Raw genomic sequence first — 19,607 nt, 5'->3', positions numbered from 1 at the left:
GAGCTTTTCATTGTTGTGATCTATTTATTTTTAATCTAAAAGTAAATAAAAGACCTAAAAGTATTTATGTACTGAATGCTTTTCTTTTTCATTCAGATAATATTATCTGTAGATTTTTTGCCCCCCCCGCCCCCCCCCCACTTTGGTCAAAACAACACATTTGTCTATTTATATATTGAAGTTTCTCTTTAAAGGTTTTTTGGAAAGATGGATTCTCTTGCATGCTATGTAGAAGTAAACACCCTACTTAAATTGATGTTTATCATTCTTAGGTGTGTCTTTATATTTTTATTATATCTTATTACATTTATTACATATATTCATTAACATGTTTTAAACCTTCTTTTAAGCTTTCTGTAAATGTGATGGAACTCTACACATTTTTGCAATCTCTGATTTAGCCATGTAGAAAATTTGGACTTTCTTTCATAATCTCTACAAATAACCTGTAGTTCATCCATTTTATAAAATGTAATTATTACATAAAGATTTCATAGTTTATTCATTCTACTTATTTGCAAATTTAAGTTGCTTCCAATTTTACAAAAATTACTACAGTGAGCATTCTTGAACATTTTGTGTTGTGGTAATGATTCTCACTGGCAAAGCAGAAGAATGAATTTCATACTCTAGGCAAATGTCCAGAGACAATTTTGGTTGTCATATTTTGGGAGGAGGGTGTGACTGGCATCTGGTTTGGATAGAGCTCAGGGGCACCTCTGAACATCCTGTATGCACAGGGAAGCTGCCCCTCCCCAGCCCCCAACAAAGTCCTTCATGGCAATAGTACTAAGGTTGAAAAATTCTACTTCTGGAGGAAAATTGCTGGATAATAAATAAGCTATGCCCACCTTCAACCTTTTGCCAAATTGCTCTTTAAAATATTAAAGGTTTGGACTCATCTAATTATCTTTCCACTTTAACTAGTTTCTTTGTAATTTATTTAAATGATTGTGTTATTCTTGATTGTAATGATCCTACTTACACTTCAGGCGTGGCATACATGGAATGTTCCCCCTCCATTTGGCAGCCTTAAGTGGTTTTTCAGATTGCTGCAGAAAACTTCTTTCTTCTGGTAAGTGGAACCATTGTAGACGGAGTCTTTTTTTGTTGTTTCCCCAAAGCCCTCCATATTTCAGTACAGTCTCCTTATCCTGCTTTTCCAAAATTACTTGTAGATATGTACAAGTGTGAATCATTTATTAAACTCTCTTAGAAGATGTTGGGTCTTTTTTAACTTTAAGATTCAGTTTTATCTTCAAATCTGGGAAAAGTTTTATTTTTCCAGTATTTCCTTCTGTTAGCTGGGGAATGGGATATGGAGTATTTCTAGAGTAGTTTCTATTCATTGAATGGTAGTTTTCTTGGATCATCTCCATATGTCTAGAAACAGAATATCTTCATTTGCATGCTTCCTTTTTAGGAGCTGATAGCCATGCTATAGTATCTTCCAGGTTTGTGAAATTATTTATACCATATCTAATTACTGTGTTATAATAACATAATCATAGTCTGTTTGAAACAAAACAGGATCTATAGCTTTCTACAAATATTCTAAAACTGTGGTCCTTATTAAATGCATAGAATTACTGAGTATATATAATTCAATTGATTTTAAATGATAATCTTTCTCGGTGTTAAAAAAGTTGAACACATTTTGCATATTAATACTCACGATTGCTGAAAAAATTATGAGAAAGTTTTGGTGAAAATTAACATACTCTGTGAGACAGTCACTTCTGAGTTTTTCTTAGTGGGTTTTTGTTTGTTTGTTTGTTTGTTTTTTAGTTATTTCTGCTTTAAGTTTTTAAAAGTATGTGTATGTCCACAAGTATTCACAAACCCATTTGTCTATGAAAGAGAAGTCTAAAATTTCTCCTCAGTGTTAGTAATAATCCACAGGTAGCAAAGCACCTATGGCTTCTTTTAAAAACAGTTTTTTGTTTGTTGGTTTGTTTTTTAAGATTTTTATTTGAGAGAGGAAGAGAGCACAAGTGGCAGGGAGGGGCAGAGGGAGAAACAGACTCCCTGCTAAGTAGGGAGCCTGACACAGGTTCCATCCCAGGACCCCAAGATCATGACCTAAGCTGAAGGCAGATGCTTAACCAACTGAGTCACCTAGGCACCCCTAAAAACATAATTCACATAACATGCAATTCACCCATTTAAAGCATATAGTTCAGTGTCTATTAGTATATTCAGAGGTATGTGTCCATCATTACAGTTGTTTTTTTCTTTTTTTTAAGATCTTATATATTTGAGAGAGAGAGTGTGCGCAGCGCAGGGGCGGGGGGAGGTGGCAGAGGGACAAGCAGACTCCCTGCTCAGCGGGGAGCCACACACAGAGTTTGATCCTAGGACCCTGAGATCATGACCTGAGCCAAAGTCAGATGCTTAACCCAACTGAACCATCCATGCACCCCTATAGTCAGTTTTAGAACATTCTCATCCTCCTGTTAGCAGTCAGTCCTCATTTCCTCCCTCATCTCTCTAAGCAACCATTACTCTGCTTTCTGTCTCTAAATTTGTCTGTTCTGGAAAGTTCATAGAAATGGAATCACCCAAGATGTGGTCTTTTCTTTCACTTAGCCAAGTGTTCTCAAGGATCATTCATATTATAACATGTATCAGTACTTCACTTCTTTTTATTGTTGAATAATATTCCGTTATATCCTATGGTTTTTAAACAAGTTCTCCAGCACTTATCCTAAAGCTAGTCTCAGTCCTTTAGAGGCAGTTTTTTTTGGCAATATTATATATTATTACCTACTTTCAATAATTTTGTGCCTATTTGTAATTCAGTTTTGTTTGAGATTGGGGGTCATATGATACATGACATTTCTTGACATAGTACTTTAATATGAAATAACTTACCTATGATACTATGTAAGATGTATTCATTCTTACAGGATTTGATATAGATACCCCAGATGATTTTGGAAGGACCTGTCTACACGCAGCTGCAGCTGGAGGGTATGTTAACAAAATTTTTACTTTTTAAGAAGAAGGTAGCTGGTCATGTCAGTTTTTCTCTTATTTTTGTTTCTCTTTAATAGTTCTGGGCTGTGTCAAAATGGAAAACAAACCATAAAAGGAATGGTTTGGGAGAAGAAAGTCCAGAGTAGTAGAAATTACTTTTTCTAAACCGTCTTCCATCTAAGTCATAAATTATGAGTGGGAAGAGAGGTGGAACAAAACTGTAAAAGGATACAGTAATGTGGGGGAGGTGGAGCAAAACTTTAAAAGGAAGTATTGCTTTTTGTGAGAGAAAATCATTTGTGGGTAAATGAAAGGAATAGAGAGCAACGAAACATTAGAGATGTTCTGAGTAATACTGATGTTCTATGAGAAGCTGTGTAGGGTTTTTTAAATCATAATTTTAGGAGAAAAAAATGTCTGTGGCTTGTTTATGTCTTTCCTCCACCCTAATAGGAAAAAGAAAATTTTTGAGATTGAAAAATTTAGACAAAGTTTTAAATATTGCTGCTAGGGGTAACTAGGCTCTTGGTTTGAAAGAACAACACCTTCAATTAAAACTCATCATCTTTGAAGCATGCTGCTAATCTATTGTTTCTGATCAGTTAGATCCTAAATCTGCAATAAGACATTTAATTCATGGTGACTTGTCAAAAACATCATTTACAAGAATTTTATTACTAATAATCATTCTTTAAAAGTTCCCAGTGCGGGGGCGCCTGGGTGGCTCAGTGGGTTAAGCTGCTGCCTTCGGCTCAGGTCATGATCTCAGAGTCCTGGTATCAAGCCCCACATCGGGCTCTCTGCTCAGCAGGGAGCCTGCTTCCTCCTTTCTCTCTGCCTGCCTCTCTGCCTGCTTGTGATCTCTCTGTCAAATAAATAAATAAAATCTTTAAAAAAAAAAAAAAAAAAGTTCCCAGTGGTTTCAGAGGACAAGTATACTGAACCAAGACTACTACTAGGCCAGTCGCAGATGCAAAGATGGATTGTGAACATATGACTGGGTCCTCTTGTTCTTCCAAGGTCACCAAAGGACTTTCCAGTTAAAACTTAGCTTCCATATTACTGGCCTCCAAAGGGAGGGACAAAAGACAACATGACTGTCTGATTAGATGCTAATCTCAGTTTTCTAGTGTAACAGAATAATAATGTTCAGGGTTTTGAAAGTTAAACTATAGAGAGACCCATGCATGTACCATACGCTCCTACAATTTTAACTAAAGATACATTTAAGCAATTATAATATAGGAGAAGATAAGGGAAAACAAATTGGAGCATTTTCAGGTTTGATTTTTTTTAACCCATTTACTTTTAATTTAGTATTAAAAACCATTTAAATTTAAACCATTCTGTTAAAAGCATGTTGTTTGAAGTTTGTTTTAAAGGTTCCTAAAAACTCTAAGGAATTTTTTTTTAAGATTTTATTTGAGATAGAGTGTGAGCATTACGGGGGTGCCAGGAGTGGGAAGGCAGAGGAAAAAGCAGACTCCCCACTGAGCAGGGAGTCCAAGGACTCGGGCTGCATTCCAGGCTCATGACCTGAGCCTAAGGCAGCCACTTAACCAACTCTCAGGAACTTAAATGTGAGCTTTCTTGTAAATAGTGACAACATGACTCACTGTTATTTCCTGTCAACATGCCAATATGTATATATATATAACTTCTTAAAATTCTAGATACAATGAATTTAATGTTTTATTTTATTTTTTAATGTTTTATTTTTTATTAAATATAAATCATGTCATTTTTTTCACTTTGTCTTCATTTGAAAACATGTTTTGGTACTTAAACTACCAATTTTGTTATGAAATTATTGACAGTTAAGTCTTCTAACTGTATTTTCCCTAATAGGAATTTGGAGTGCCTAAACCTTCTGCTGAATACTGGTGCAGACTTCAACAAAAAGGACAAATTTGGGAGGTAGGCTGTGATGACATTCCTCTGTAGAACCTAATTAATGTTGTTTATTAAATGACTTGCATGATCTTCTGTCTTCTGAGAATTAACAGTTCAGCATCTTTTGCATTGTGATCATGATTCACTGAGAGGCCCGAATAAGTCAGTAACTTTGAAATAATTCATTTTTACCCACAGTCTTCTTCCACTTGGGCCCCTGCCACAGCCTCAGGCTGTCAGCCACAGCTTTACCTTATAAGCACCTCTGAATCTCTCGATATCATTCTTGCTCCTCCCATAATTACACTTAGAAATGTAAAACCCCATGGTGCCTGTGTTCCTTCAAGAAATTCACAAGACCTAGAACTCAGTAGTACAATTCTCCTTACCCCTAAGTCATTTCATTGTCAGAGACTTTGGTGCCCATATTTGATTACAGACCACTAGAAACAGGAATGAAATAGATAATAAATATGCATGAAACTTTTGTTCTTCCCTCATATAACTCCCCATGTTACCTATACACATACTAGCACATCCACATACACCCCTTCATATGACTGGTAGGAAATAACTGTGAAGTAACAGAATCCCTTTGTAGTCTTTTAGCCAGTCCTCATTTCTTACTGTGACTAGCATTGATGGTAGCGGTACTTAAAGTCACCAGTATCTACTAAGTTACTTAGAGTAGGAGTTGACCTAGCATGTGCTAAAACCATACAGAAAAGGATTGAAGGCAGTTTGAATTGGTTAAGAAAAAGAGAGGTGGCAGGCATGTGAGCAAAATTGTGGGTCATGAGTTTGAGAATTACATCAAAGCGTGTGACAAGAAAGGGTGTGTGTGTCAGAAGGAAATGTGTGGATGTACATTCAGTGCATGGGATAGGGTCAGTGCAGAAGTAAACAATTATGTATGGTAGGGAATCAGAAATGCATATTTTTAAAAAAAAACTATTTGACCCCATAATTACTTTGAGGAATAGACTGCTCTCATAAGCCTACTAATAAAAGGAACTAATGACCTGCAAAACCAAAATCATTTTGCTTGGCTTTGCAATGCAATATTTTTACAGTAAATTGACTTTTACAATTCTACTTTAATCCATCTTACATTAGTTAATTTGTAGCACTTGAAGCATTTTTTTACTACAAATGGCAGCAAGGGCTTCTGAAGCATATTCTGAGTTTAGAAGCTTGGAAGTAATTCAGGGTTAATTGTATTTCTTAATTAAGAGGGAAACAAACCATAAGAGACTCTTTAACCTCACAAAACAAACTGAGGGTTGCTGAGGGTCGGGGGGTAGGGATAGAGTGGCTGGGTTATGGACATTGGGGAGGGTATGTGCTCTGGTGAATGCTGTGAATGTGTAAGACTGATGATTCACAGACCTGTACCCCTGAAACAATACATTATATGTTAATAAAAATAATTTTAAAATAAATAATAAAAATAAGGGGGGAGCCATCAAGACAGGAAAAAAATGCTATTACTATACTATGTGGTTATCCAATAAGTAAAATAATGTTTTACTACTGTTTACCTTCATTTTTTGTTTTTTTTCTTCTGCCTTTTTTTTTTTTTTTTTTTTTTAATGAAAAGTCATGGATCATTATAGAGTTGCAAGTCAAAGACGGAAGTTTAGTAACATTCTGTGCATGTCAGTAACTGGGAGGCAACGGGCTACAAATATTCAGGTCTTTAGAAATTAAAAACAGTATTCTAACTCTTCTGAATAAAAAAGTCTTCAAAACTACGCAGTTCTTGCTTGAGAAACCTGATACTACTGTAGAGCTTTACTGTATGGTTGGTAGTAGTAGGGCATTCTATTTAATGCTTCTGATATTTCTCTTATCCTTTATTCCTCCTGAGACATGTGAACAGCAGCTTCTACCCCTGTACTGTGAAACATTTTTGTTAGTATAAGGGAAGTTTTGTTAAAATGAAAGTGTTCAGAAGTTTCTGAGCAGAATATGAAGGTGTCTGTAATTCACTCAAAAGACTAGAATCGTTACTGTGGGGACCATGAAATAATTTTACTGTGTTTCTGTCGTAATTTTCTACTCTTAGAGGTTCTTTGCTACCTTACTTTCTCGTACTAGCTTCTTTTGTCCCGCCCTCCAAAAGACTTAGTATATGGTAGAAATCGATCTCAGACTCACTGTAAATTCAGTATTTGTAACTGGGTGGAGTAAGAGTCAGCTGTGCACTTATTTACTGGTGTATGTCCCTGGCTTTTATCTTTCTTATGTTAACTTGGGCACAAGATCTCCGCTGCACTATGCTGCTGCCAACTGCAATTACCAGTGCCTGTTTGCTCTTGTGGGATCAGGAGCAAGTGTGAATGACCTTGATGAAAGAGGATGCACACCCCTGCACTATGCAGCCACATCAGACACAGATGGCAAGTAAGTATCATGTGGTGAGAATGAAGGATTATTTCTATAAACCAACATTTTCCATGTGGATGGTTGTTTTTATTGCAAGTTCATATTTTTATACTTTTTGTGATATTTCTTGAGTCTCTAGTGTGGGAAATAAATTGGTTTGATAATTATTCCTGAACCATAGTTTATTACCTGTTTCTACTCAGCATTCTGCTTTATTGACTGATCTGGTAGAAGAAAGATAAAGGCCTCTTCTTGTCCTCCCTGCCAAAGCACATCTTAATATCATCTCCATGTTTTTTCCCTCTGACTTCTCAGAGGCAGCAGTTTTGAGTTTATCATAGGGAAAGGGACAGAGAAGAGATGTGGACAATGCCAGCGGAAGATGGGGCAGAGATTGGAACACCAGTATCAGTCAGAGGTAGAGAGTTTGTATTTGTAAGAGATCCTTATAAATGGGTATCTATCCAACAAGGGAGTAGCTAGTATGGCAAAATATGGCACTTGTTTGTTCTAAATATGCTTAAATAAGTAAATGAGATAATGGAATAACCAAATACTGGCCAAGAATGCCTGCATAACCAAAGAACAAGAGATGTGTAAATTATTTTTTATAATTAATATTCACCTAAAGTTGATCAGAACCATTCATAGTAGCTTAATATATATTGCCTTCCTGGAAGAAAATAAATTCATTGGAGAGAGAGGATCTTCAGTTTGTGGTAATCTCAATTGTGTGTGGATCAGTTAAGAGTAAAAATACCCAAAGGGAAAAACAAAGAGTGGTTTGTAAGGGGGATTTTATAAAATATACTTCAAGGAAGTTTTAATTAACATAGATCTATTTCTCTGGTTTTTAATATTTGCTTTTTACTCTTAAAATAAAAAGCATAACTTGAAGATATTATTCACAAATGTTAATTTATTATAAATTCTGTAACTAATATCAAAGCCATTTCTATCAGTAGCACTTGTTATGTTGGATTCGAAGCTGAAGCTCTGTAATCTCAAAAGCACTAGTAAATCTACTTTTGTTTACAAGAATGTATCACTTTGTATAATTTCACATAAACCTAGAATACTTAGGTGTAGATAGATTTTGGGAGAAGTTAAATTACTTGAAGTATGTTTTATGGATAGTAGCTCTTTAAAGAAAATCTGTGGTAAAGACTTTGTAAATAAGAAAATATTTTGGTGGGGCACTTGGGTGGCGCAGTCAATTAAGCATGGGTCTTTGGCTCAAGTCATGATCCCAGAGTCCTGGGATCAAGCCCTGCATTGCATCAGGCTCCCTTCTCTGCCTGCCATTCCCTCTGCTTGTGCGCTCTCTCTCTCTCCCCCTCTCTGTCAAATAAATAAGTAAAATATTAATTTTAAAAAAATGTTGGTAGGGGCGCCTGGGTGGCTCAGTGGGTTAAGGCCTCTGCCTTCAGCTCAGGTCATGATCCCAGGTCCTGGGATCGAGCCCCGTGTCGGGCTCTCTGCTCGGCAGAGAGCCTGCTTCCTCCCCTCTCTCTCTCTGCCTGCCTCTCTGCCTACTTGTGATCTCTCTCTCTCTCTCTGTAAATAAATAGTCTTAAAAAAAAAAAAATGTTGGTAAACTTGGATAAGTAGATCATCCTCTGATGTATAAATTTTGTAACTTCAGAGTTTAATTTATAGATTTTTCTTAAAATAGGTTATACCTAAAATGAGCATATCACCACCAATGATCCTTTACCACTGTTCCCACACATTAGTTATTAGGTGTCACTCAATGGGATCTACATAAATTCCACTGAGATGTCACACAAACACACACACACACACACACACACGCACGTAGAGATTACCCAAGGTCCTCCTGCCCTTAGTTACATTAAACCTGAATTCTTATGCAGAAACCAAGAGAATAGCAATGTTCAACCCATACTGTTTGGGATTTGTGGTTTTGTTTTAAACCAATCTACTTTTTTTGTAGAAGTGTATCAGTACTAAAGATATAAATCAGTTCTTTCACCTAATATAAACTGTTTTGAGCAACAGCCTAGTGATACTTATTACTTAAACATTTAATTCTCAGTATCTACCAAAGCAACCTGATGTGCTAGAAAGAACATGAACTTTGGGATCCAAAAGACCCAGTTAAATCTTGGGGTTTCTAATTATACCCCTTTGAGCCTGAGCAGGTAATTGCCAAGCAAAATCTTTATCTGTAAAATTGAAAAGAAACTACTTAGAATTGTGGGGAAAACTGAGATTATGTATATAAAATAATCTAGGACTGGTTTTATTTTTTTTTTTCTTTAAGATTTACTTGAGAGAATGGGGGAGGGACAAAGGGAGATAATCTTCAAGCAGATTCCCCACTGAACATGGAGTCCAACACAGGGCTGAATCTCATGATGAGATCATGACCTGAGTCTAAACCAGGAGTTGGTCTTTTAACCGACTGAGCCACCCAGGTGCCCCTCTCACACTGTTTCTTAGAGCCTCTGTTTCTTTAAATATCAGAATCCTAGAGGTCCTGTCTAATGCCATCATTTATTGTCTCAGTGATTTGTTCTTGAGAACTTTCTGGAAGCTATAAGCTACAGTAACCATTTTAGGATACCAGAGGCATCCTTTCAATAAATGATTGTTTTGGAAACTCAATTAGTAGCACTGTAACATTGATAAAATATTGGGACACCTGGGTGGTTCAGTGGTTAAGCATCTAACTCTTGATTTCAGTTCGGGTCATGATCTCAGGGTTGTGATACCCAAACTTTATGTGGGGCTTCATGCTGGGCATGGAGCCCGCTTAAGATAGTCTCTCCTGTCCCTCTGCCCTCCCCTCTCCCAAAAAAACCAAAACCAGAAATGTTGACTTATTTTTCTAAATCACACTGATTTAATTCCCAGGTATATAAACTGGGAATAAAAGAATAAATAAAAAAATAAAAGAATTTTATTTTTATTTTTTTATTTCTCTAATAAAATAATCTGGAATGATTAATTCATACTTACAAGTGTGACATATTTCTTAAAAAGGACACAAAATCCCTATAACTTCAAATTACTATTATTCAGTAATGTGTATTTGTGGTTTGTTTTTTTATGATTTGCTAATCCCCTGTCAGCATCCCCAGGGAAGGTTGTTTATATCTTGATTTTCTGGCTTTTATAAAATCAGCGTGTTAACTTACAATTAGGAAAAAGAATACACTCTCTCCCCTCCCCCTTATTTGCAAATTAGATGTGAGGTCCACATATTCAAGACAAGTAATTTTGTGGTTCAGTATTTTGTAAGCACCCAGGTTAAAGTGCCACTCTAACTCATTAACTCCTGTGCTGAAGTATTTGGTAGCATCAAGAGGACACTGGATGAAGAGAAGACCTAAGGTCTAGTCCTTGCTTTGCTGTATGCTAGCCAAAAGATTTTGAATATGATTGATTTTCCTCAGTGTCAGTAATTTTTTCCATTTGTTGAAGATAATGCTTTATCTCACAAAGTAGTTAATGAAAGTTGATACTGCTTAGCAAAATGTAAAAGGGCAGGCCAGTAGAAGGAATTTTATTTCAAAGTACTCTTTTAGTGTTTGTTTTGTTACAGGAAACCAACTATATGAGTAATATGAATGTAAAAAAAAAAAATCATATGATTGATAAGAATTAATGTATAACAAATTATTTGAAGCCATTTAATGCTGTATCGATGGACCAGTCATTGTAAATGCATTGAGATGTGCTCTCTTACTTTAGAAATAAACACGAACTTACCTACTTGTTTTGCTTTCCTTAACTAAATCTTTTTTTTTTTTTTTTCAGTACTCATGTATCAGCAAGTTTAAAATAGTTTGTTCCACTGATAGAATCTGCTTTGTACTCAGGTCTCAATTGGAGAACTATTCTGTTTTCTCTCTCTCATCTAGATAACTTATTAAAGATAAAAGATATGCCCTTGGGTGAAATGTTTGTGCGTACAAAGCAATGGGACTGTCCTCCAGGCCTGCAGGTCTTTATCCATTCCAATGAGCACTGACCTCTGACTTGGACACCTAGGAAAGAAAACTGGACACAGTTTATACACTGTCTGGAACACTTTCTGCAGAGCCCTTGAAGCTAGTTTATGAACACCAAAAAACACCAATTTTGTTACTTTAGATTCAGATTTGGGTTTTTTTAATCATAGTGATACCTAGTTCACCATATTTGACTAATGATTTTAGCTATACATAAATGTCAAAATTCCACTTAAATGGATAGACATTTGCTACCATTGAGGATAATAAATACAGAGTCTGCAAGTAATTACTAAGGGATCTAAAGGATTTTAAGCAATTCAGCATTAAAGAAGTGTGTTGGCATTGAAAAGAAAGGCCCTTATAGGTAGGTAGATGATTGATGCATAGGTAACATATAGATATATAAATGATAGTTACATATATGTGTAATGCATTCTATATATATCTATATGATACAGTTACTAAAGATCAGTTACATTGCTTTGGAGTTCTTTTTTGTTTGTTTTTATATAACTTCAGTATGCTTTTAGAAACTTGAATTTTTTTTACACTTTTTTTGTCTTTTTAAATTCTAGTATAGTTAATCATACAGTGTGATATTAGTTTCAGGTATACAGTATAGTGATTGAGCAATTCCATACATCGCCCAGTGCTGCTCATGGCAAGTGCACTCCTTAAGGAAACTTGAATTTTTAACAAGTAATTTGATTATGAATTTTCCCTCAGTAGTTGAATTAATATTTAGTTAGACATACTATAATATTAGACAAATTATCAACAAATAATTATGGATATGAAATTTGAGCATAAATGGAGTTTAGCATTCTTAGTTGGATTTCTGTCCCCCACCCCATCTATAAAAGGAACAAACAGAGGCCATTTTACCACAAAGGTGAAATGATTTGATTTGCTCAAGATCATTGGTAGGAGACTAGTTCTATAGACAATCTTCTAATTTCTAACTCAGTGCTCCTTTTTTGCTACATTAACAATAAAATACTAAAATTATAACAAATCGTGAATTGTACCTTTTAAAATTATTTTTCTAATGCTTTGATAGCCCAGGAATCAGATAAATCTGCCATGGGAGGATCTTTCTTGTTACCTACATATGACTTTACACCATTTACAGTCTTCTCAGTCCTCTGATTCAAGATCATTGAATTCTGACCTTATTATCCTGAGATTTTTTTTTTTATATCCTTTCTTCAGCTTCCTAATGAGATATTACAGTCACTATGTGTTCCAGATACATCAACAGTAATATTGCCAACATTGGATGCTCACCACCACTAAGTTTAATCCTGTCAGATATTGTTTGAGTGGAATAGGTGGTGCCATACATAGTGACTGTGTAAAAGACAGCCAGCCCTCAGGTATACTGAGCTTGTTGACAGACTTTGGAGATATTCACTTTGAATGAAGGATATTCTCTAATGAACATTTCGCTTGTATTCTTATGATAGTTATAATAAATGTCATTTAAATGACATTTATATAGTGTAGATGTATTTATAATTTTTACATTTCTCAAGAAAAAGAAAAATTGCAAGAAATTGTAAGAAAAATTGTCCGTTTTTAGTTTCAGATTGTCTTTATCATTGGTTAAAATGCAAAATTTAGAATTTTGAATATTACCATATACAGGTGCCTGGAATACTTATTGCGAAATGATGCAAATCCAGGGATCCGTGACAAGCAAGGATACAATGCAGTTCATTATTCAGCTGCTTATGGTCACCGTCTTTGTCTTCAGCTGGTAAGATTCATGAATTGTTGTGGAAAGAGTAATGTGATTTTATACTCTTAATAACATAATGAGAATGAGAATAAATGAACCAAACAAACTCTCTTTTTAATATTTTTAGATCCAATATATACCTCTTAAATTCATACTTGCCTCAGTAAGATATCTCTCATTCCTCTTCCCCTTTCAAAAAGAAGAGAATGGAGAAAATTAGATCTCTGGAAAGGGCTTCTTGTGTCCTTCCTTTATACTACCCTGTGTTGATGTAGCATTTCTTTTCCCTTTTCCTTTAAATAAATGTTTTCCAGAAATTTCTAAAGAACTGTAACCATGTGTTGTGTGAGAAATGTCCCTGTGAGAGGAGGGTTTTTTCCATATAAATTATTTAGAGATTTCTGAAAGGCCCATTCTTTTACAGTCCCTCCTGATAGGGGAGACAGTACTTCTGCAAAGGAGCTTTTATTTCAACTGTGATCTCATTCTTGAATATACACGCCATTCACCACACTTTGCCAAACCAAAGAGAAAGCAAGAGACAATTTAAAAGATTATCAAGTGTGTAACAGATGCTTCAAGTTTAAAGTTTCTTTATTTACTTATAAATTATATTAAATTATATTAAACTTTTCTTCTCAACAGAGTGGATATTAAAGATAGAAAAGCAGGTTGACCTGTTATTTTTTTTAAGATTTTATTTATTTATTTGACAGAGAGAAATCACAAGTAGACGGAGAGGCAGGCAGAGAGAGAGAGAGAGAGGGAAGCAGGCTTCTTGCTGAGCAGAGAGCCCGATGCGGGACTCGATCCCAGGACCCTGAGATCATGACTGAGCGAAGGCAGCAGCTTAACCCACTGAGCCACCCAGGCGCCCAGGTTGACCTGTTTTAATGCAGTACTTAAAACCCTGTTATCAGAAATAACAAATATTTCCTTAGGTTATTATGGTATCTTGTACACTAAAATCTTAGACCCATGAATAGAGATAAGTGGTATTATTACTGCATACTTATTTATTTAAAAGATTTAATTTTTTGGGTGCCTGGGTGGCTCAGTGGGTTAAGCCACTGCCTTTTGCTCGGGTCATGATCTCAGGGTCCTGGGATCGAGTCCCGGACTCTCTGCTCAGCAGGAGCCTGCTTCCCTCTCTTTCTCTGCTGCCTCTCTGTCTACTTGTGATCTTTCTCTGTCAAATAAATAAATAAAATCTTTAAAAAAAAAAGATTTAATTTTTTGAGGCAAAGGGAACACAAGCTCAGAATAGAATTAACAAAGCTTTGTGTAAATAGAGAACATTTAGCTCTAATGTATATGAATATTTTCTAAGCTAATATTCTATTTTGAATTTTATTTCAGATTGCAAGTGAAACTCCTTTAGATGTTGTAAGTAATAATCTGCCCCCCATTTGGAGTATTATAATTAATTTATTTGCTCTCACTAGAGCTAAAGCCCATTCTACACATTCCTGAGAACAAAGAGACAAGTACATTTAGGGTATGGGGCTGGGGCAGGTGGTTCTTACTTGGTGGTGAGTAAATAGCATTTCCCTCAAGCTAGTATATAGCCCTACCTCAGAGCTCTTATTCTGTGGTCCTCACCACCCTTTCATGATGATCTGTTGTATAAGCTTGCTGAGTGGAATTTTCATAGTATAATGGTCTGAGATTTTAAATTCATATTTAAGTATTAATTTTTACTCTAAAATGTATTTAAACTTGAGGAAGGAGGCAGGAATAACTGCTGTAATATATCTAAAAGTACCCTTTCTGACATTTCAAATACTTTTCTTTCAGTTAATGGAAACCTCTGGGACAGACATGCTGAATGATTCAGACAATAGAGCAACAATAAGCCCTTTACATTTGGCCGTGAGTACTGCCTTTACAGCCAACTTGATGCCTGGTTATTGCACATATCTCCCATCTGGTTGTTTGACTCAAACTAGTACCCAGTAACTTTTGGGCCATGTATGATGATCATGAAATTAAATCTTCAACAACTTTTTTAAGTCAGAGACTGTCTGAGTGTACCTGTTAAAATTTATTTAAAAAATAAACAGTGATTTTTGGGTTTCTCCCCAAAGCCTACTCTAAGGGAGAGAATATACCTGTGATGTGAATTTAAATGCACTGCCCTAATGGAATGACTTCTAACTAGCTGAGCAGAACTTTATTTTCTGCTGCATTTCTACAACCTTTTTGATTTTGGAGCACTAAGTGTGTGTTCAGTGGTCCTTCAGTTGCTCATACCATAGAATTTGGCTCTATGATTTGTAATTTCTGTTTTAGCTTGATTCTCATAATGTCAGTCACTAAGAGGAGAAGGTTAGTGAAGTAAAACAGTTCTTTAAATCAGATGTGGGAATAAATTACTTTAGGAAATTTCAAGCAAGACCCAATCTTGTTCTTTTTGTGCTAAAAGAAGAATCTGTTTTTGAAACAGAGAATGTTAACATTTGTGGGGGGTGAGATGAAGATTGAGATTCAAGAGACTTGGATACAGTCACTAGCTATTTGGGAGATTGGTGGATTTACATGTAGTAAAATGTTTATAAGGGTTATACCTAAGTTAATGAGGATCACTACAAGTTCACTGATCCCTTTGTTTCTTCTCACATGTGCTGGGTTTTTTAATAAGATTCTCCTGCATATTTTCTAACACCAATGCATCTGCATTGAATTTTCTACCCCTTTCTCCCTGCTTAGTACTTCCCTATCATTTTCTGAATGACTAAGGAGGTATGCTGCAACGTCCTGCTTCCTTGCCCTTTGGGTCTTTGGAAATACGTCTGCTCTCCCAGACTGCAGAGTAAATAAGTCATCAGAAGGGCAAAGCAAGCATGGAGAAGATAGCTATTTTACTGTTGATGGCAAGAAATGAAGTCTGAGCAGAGGACTAGGCAGTTCTACATCATCATCATCATTCTTAAACTAGCACTGCCATTTCCTAAGCACTTACTAGGTGCCAGACTAAGCACTTTGCTAAGTTTTTGAATATGTTATCTCAAATTTTTTTTTTTTTTTTTTTTACTTCGTGGCTATTATGTGTAGTAGTGTTATATATGAACATGGCTATTTGTGCTGAGTAGTGTTTTTAAGCTGAAATGGAAACAATTTTTAATTTAGTAATTAGACTCCGTGAACTGTGATGATACCACCACTTTTCACATTTTGTATCTGTTCCCAGGAAGTTTTCAAAAATTAACTTGAAGTGATTTTTTTTCCCTTCCAAACTTTCCCAGTCCAGGACACCTTGATGCTGTAAAAACACACCAGCTTGAGGTCTTGGTTCTTGTCTTTGCACATACTACCTGTTCAGATTCCTTGTTTCCATCTTATACAGGGACATCTTGAGGGGAACACCTCTCTGGCAAATCATCATGGCTTCTTGTCATCCTTATTTGTCTCTTGTTGTTGTGATAATGTCTTCTGCATATACTGTGTTTCTCAAAGTCTTTCTGCTAGTAGCAAGTTTCATTGACCCAGTATTGAGGAACAAGATTAAATATGATCCTAGGACAATAGAGTTCCTAAAGTAGAGTTACTTAAATCTTTGAGGTGGTTGAGAATCTCTGTAGGTAGTCAGAAACAGCAAAGAGATCAGTAAGGCCCAGAGCAACTTTACATCTTCCTGATACTTTCTGACATTTTCTATAAGAAATAACTTTACAGTCCTTTGCTGCAGTTTGGGGCCTTCTTCTAGCTATGTATCTTTTTTCAGATTTAGTTCAAGTATGGTAGAATTTTACATATTTCAATTCCCAGTGAAACATTCACATGTGATTAACTACTAAGCTGTAGTTCTGAATGGCATTAACACTGGCATATGAAAGTCCTTTAGCTACAAAATGGTAATATGAGTAAACTAAAGAAAACATTGTTTGCGTGCCACAACTAGGTCTTATTAACTGCTTTATGTCTTGCTCAGCATCTAGTCCAACAAAAGTAATAGATGTTCAGTTGACATGTTGGTTTTGATATGAATTACGTGGAAAGCCTCTTCATCAAACTGTGGTAAAGAAGGGGACTTCAGTCTGACAGACCTTTACATTTTCATCATCTATGTAGCTAGTACCTGGCACATGGCAGTTATTCAAGCGGGGCTCAGTGTTAAGTATTTTTGCACTAAAAGAAATGTTTGTTTTTCATATACAGCATGTTATGAAGTGAGGATAGTCATTTCAGTTTAAGAAATCAGAAGACTCAAATACTAATTAACTTCAGTTGCTGGCTATCTCTATAATTTAAATACAGTAAAATTTTATCAGAGTTAAGTGGAGCACTAAACTGTGATTAATAGCATAGGCTTTGCAATCATGGACTTAGAATGAAAGGTTTAACTGAATCTATGTTATACACTCATTGAATGCCAGGAACCAGACCATTGTATGCTAGTGATAAAATCACCTGTCATTTGAACATTTATTCTCTGCAGAATACCCATTCTCTAACACTGTAGTTTACTATTTGGTTATTAGAAAAATTTATACTTAACTTTTCTCAACTCTCAGTATGCATGTTTTAGATTATCTCAGGTGTAATAATGTGTAGACAAGTTGGCTTATTACTTTGTTTTCTAAGGTATCTGAGAAGTCAAAGTATATACTTTTTTAATTTATATTTTTATTTATCCTAGGCCTATCATGGTCACCATAAAGCGCTAGAAGTGTTGGTACAGTCTTTATTAGATCTTGATGGAGAAATAGTAGTGGAAGAACACCCTTAGATCTTGCAGCCTTTAAGGGCCATGTTGAATGTGTGGATGTACTCATTAATCAGGGAGCCTCAATTTTAGTAAAAGATTACATTTTGAAGAGAACACCTATACATGCTGCAGGTATGTTAAAACTTATGCATGATTTTAGTTACCACTTTGTGTCTAATACTCTTTTTTTTTAAAATTTTGTGTGTTGTACTACTGGTAATTATTTTAATAATGTTGACTTTAAACAGTTGAATGAGGAATGTGCCTGGTTAAGCATCTGACTCTTGACTTTGGCTCAGGTCATAATCTCAGAATCCTGGGATCAAGCCCTATGTTGGGCTTTGCTCTGCATGGACTCTGCTTGTCCCTCTTCCTCTGCTCCTCCCTCCTCTTGTGCACATGCACTCGCCCACTCTCTCAAATAAAAAAATAAAAGGTCAGGTGATTCTTTCAAGGAAAAGCCAACAGCAAGATTATGATTGCTTTAAAACATTATCTACCTTAGAAATTGGATTTAGGGGCACCTGGGTGGCTCATCGGGTTAAGCCTCTGCCTTCAGCTCAGGTCATGATCTCAGGGTCCTGGGATCAAGCCCTGCATCGGGCTCTCTGCTCAGCGAGGAGCCTGCTTCCCCCTCTCTCTCTGCCTGCCTCTCTGCCTACTTGTAATCTCTGTCAAATAAATAAATAAAATCTTTTTAAAAAAATTTTTTTAAATGTGTATATATAAACTGCTATATGCTAAGAATTAAGAAGTCAAAATGCCATCCTTTTCTATTATTCTGAAAAAAAAAAATGAAGTTTATATACCATTCTGCAACTTAATAATTTTTGTGTTGTAAGCACAGATCATTTGCAGAGCTGATTTAAAGCTTTCATGGAGTGGTTTGCACTCTTAATTGATAAATATTGAAACAAGACACTAGCCAGTCCCTCAGAAGTGGCTAACCAATGTCAGATAGTCTATATATCCTATCCACTGAAAAAGCTACAGTCTATTAGTGGTGCCTACCTTTTTAATAAATGCAGACCTGGTTCTGTAGATAACTTTCAAATGTGGAGATTGTTAAAGAGCACCTTAGTCATAAGTCATGAGGAGGACATTGCAATTTTTTTTCCAAAAGGGAACCAGTATTCTCCTACAGTGATGTTATGCTTGATGTTTTAAGTATTGAACTTATAAAACAAAAAAAACCTCTCAGGAGCTACTATGAACCGAGTGTAAGTGAGTCCATTAAAGAAGTGGCAGGCCAAACAATTTCCCTGATGCATCCCCAAGTGAGATGCTTCAGTGTCAGCTGTTAGTGATTACATTGAGAGCTGCTGGCAGAGTGTAGCATATAGATATGGAATGATTTTGTACCATAAGTCTTAATAACTATTAGAATTTAGTATAGCTATTAGAAGGTACTGTAGAATATTAGGGCACCTAGCTTTCTTTCATTAATTTGTCTTTTAATTAGGAAGAATAGTGATTGATATTCTTTTTTGCATCATTATGTGACTTATATTTAAACTTCAAATTTTACTGTATTATGGGAAAGACCTGAATTTTGCTTACCTTAAAAGCTTACTGTTTTGGAGTGCCTGGATGGCTCAGTTGGTTAAACATCTGTCTTCAGCTCCAGGCATGATCCCAGGGTCCTAGGATTGAGCCTTGCATTGGGCTCCCTGCTCAGTGGGGGAGCCTGCTCTCCCTCTCTCCACTTGTGCTATCTCTCACTATCTCTGTTTGTCTCTCTTCTCTCAAATAAATAATAACCCCCCCCCCAAAAAAAAGATTGCTGTTTTCCTCTAGGCTACTTCTGTTTTATACCATTGCCCATTTTAATGTTAGACATTAAATACAGTCTTTAACTAGATGGTTTGATTATATATTATCCATTGGAATACTTTCATAAGTACCCAACTAAAAG

The 19,607-nt window shown here is 35.8% G+C and overlaps 1 protein-coding gene across 1 annotated transcript in view; it reads left to right on the top strand.

Annotated features, from left to right (window-relative positions):
• Positions 1–19,607, top strand: part of ANKRD28 (ankyrin repeat domain 28) — a 201,476-nt gene that overhangs the window by 160,552 nt on the left and 21,317 nt on the right. The window contains 9 exon segments of the mRNA XM_047737492.1: positions 993–1,075; positions 2,910–2,973; positions 4,828–4,896; positions 7,138–7,278; positions 12,891–13,002; positions 14,344–14,370; positions 14,782–14,856; positions 17,624–17,681; positions 17,684–17,824. Of these exon segments, the coding sequence (XP_047593448.1) occupies positions 993–1,075; positions 2,910–2,973; positions 4,828–4,896; positions 7,138–7,278; positions 12,891–13,002; positions 14,344–14,370; positions 14,782–14,856; positions 17,624–17,681; positions 17,684–17,824 (770 nt within the window).

Source organism: Lutra lutra, chromosome 1 (genome assembly GCF_902655055.1).
Source record: "Lutra lutra chromosome 1, mLutLut1.2, whole genome shotgun sequence".
Lineage (NCBI taxonomy): Eukaryota > Metazoa > Chordata > Mammalia > Carnivora > Mustelidae > Lutra > Lutra lutra.
Note: the sequence above shows the minus strand (reverse complement) of the source record. Positions and strands in the feature narration are given on the sequence as shown.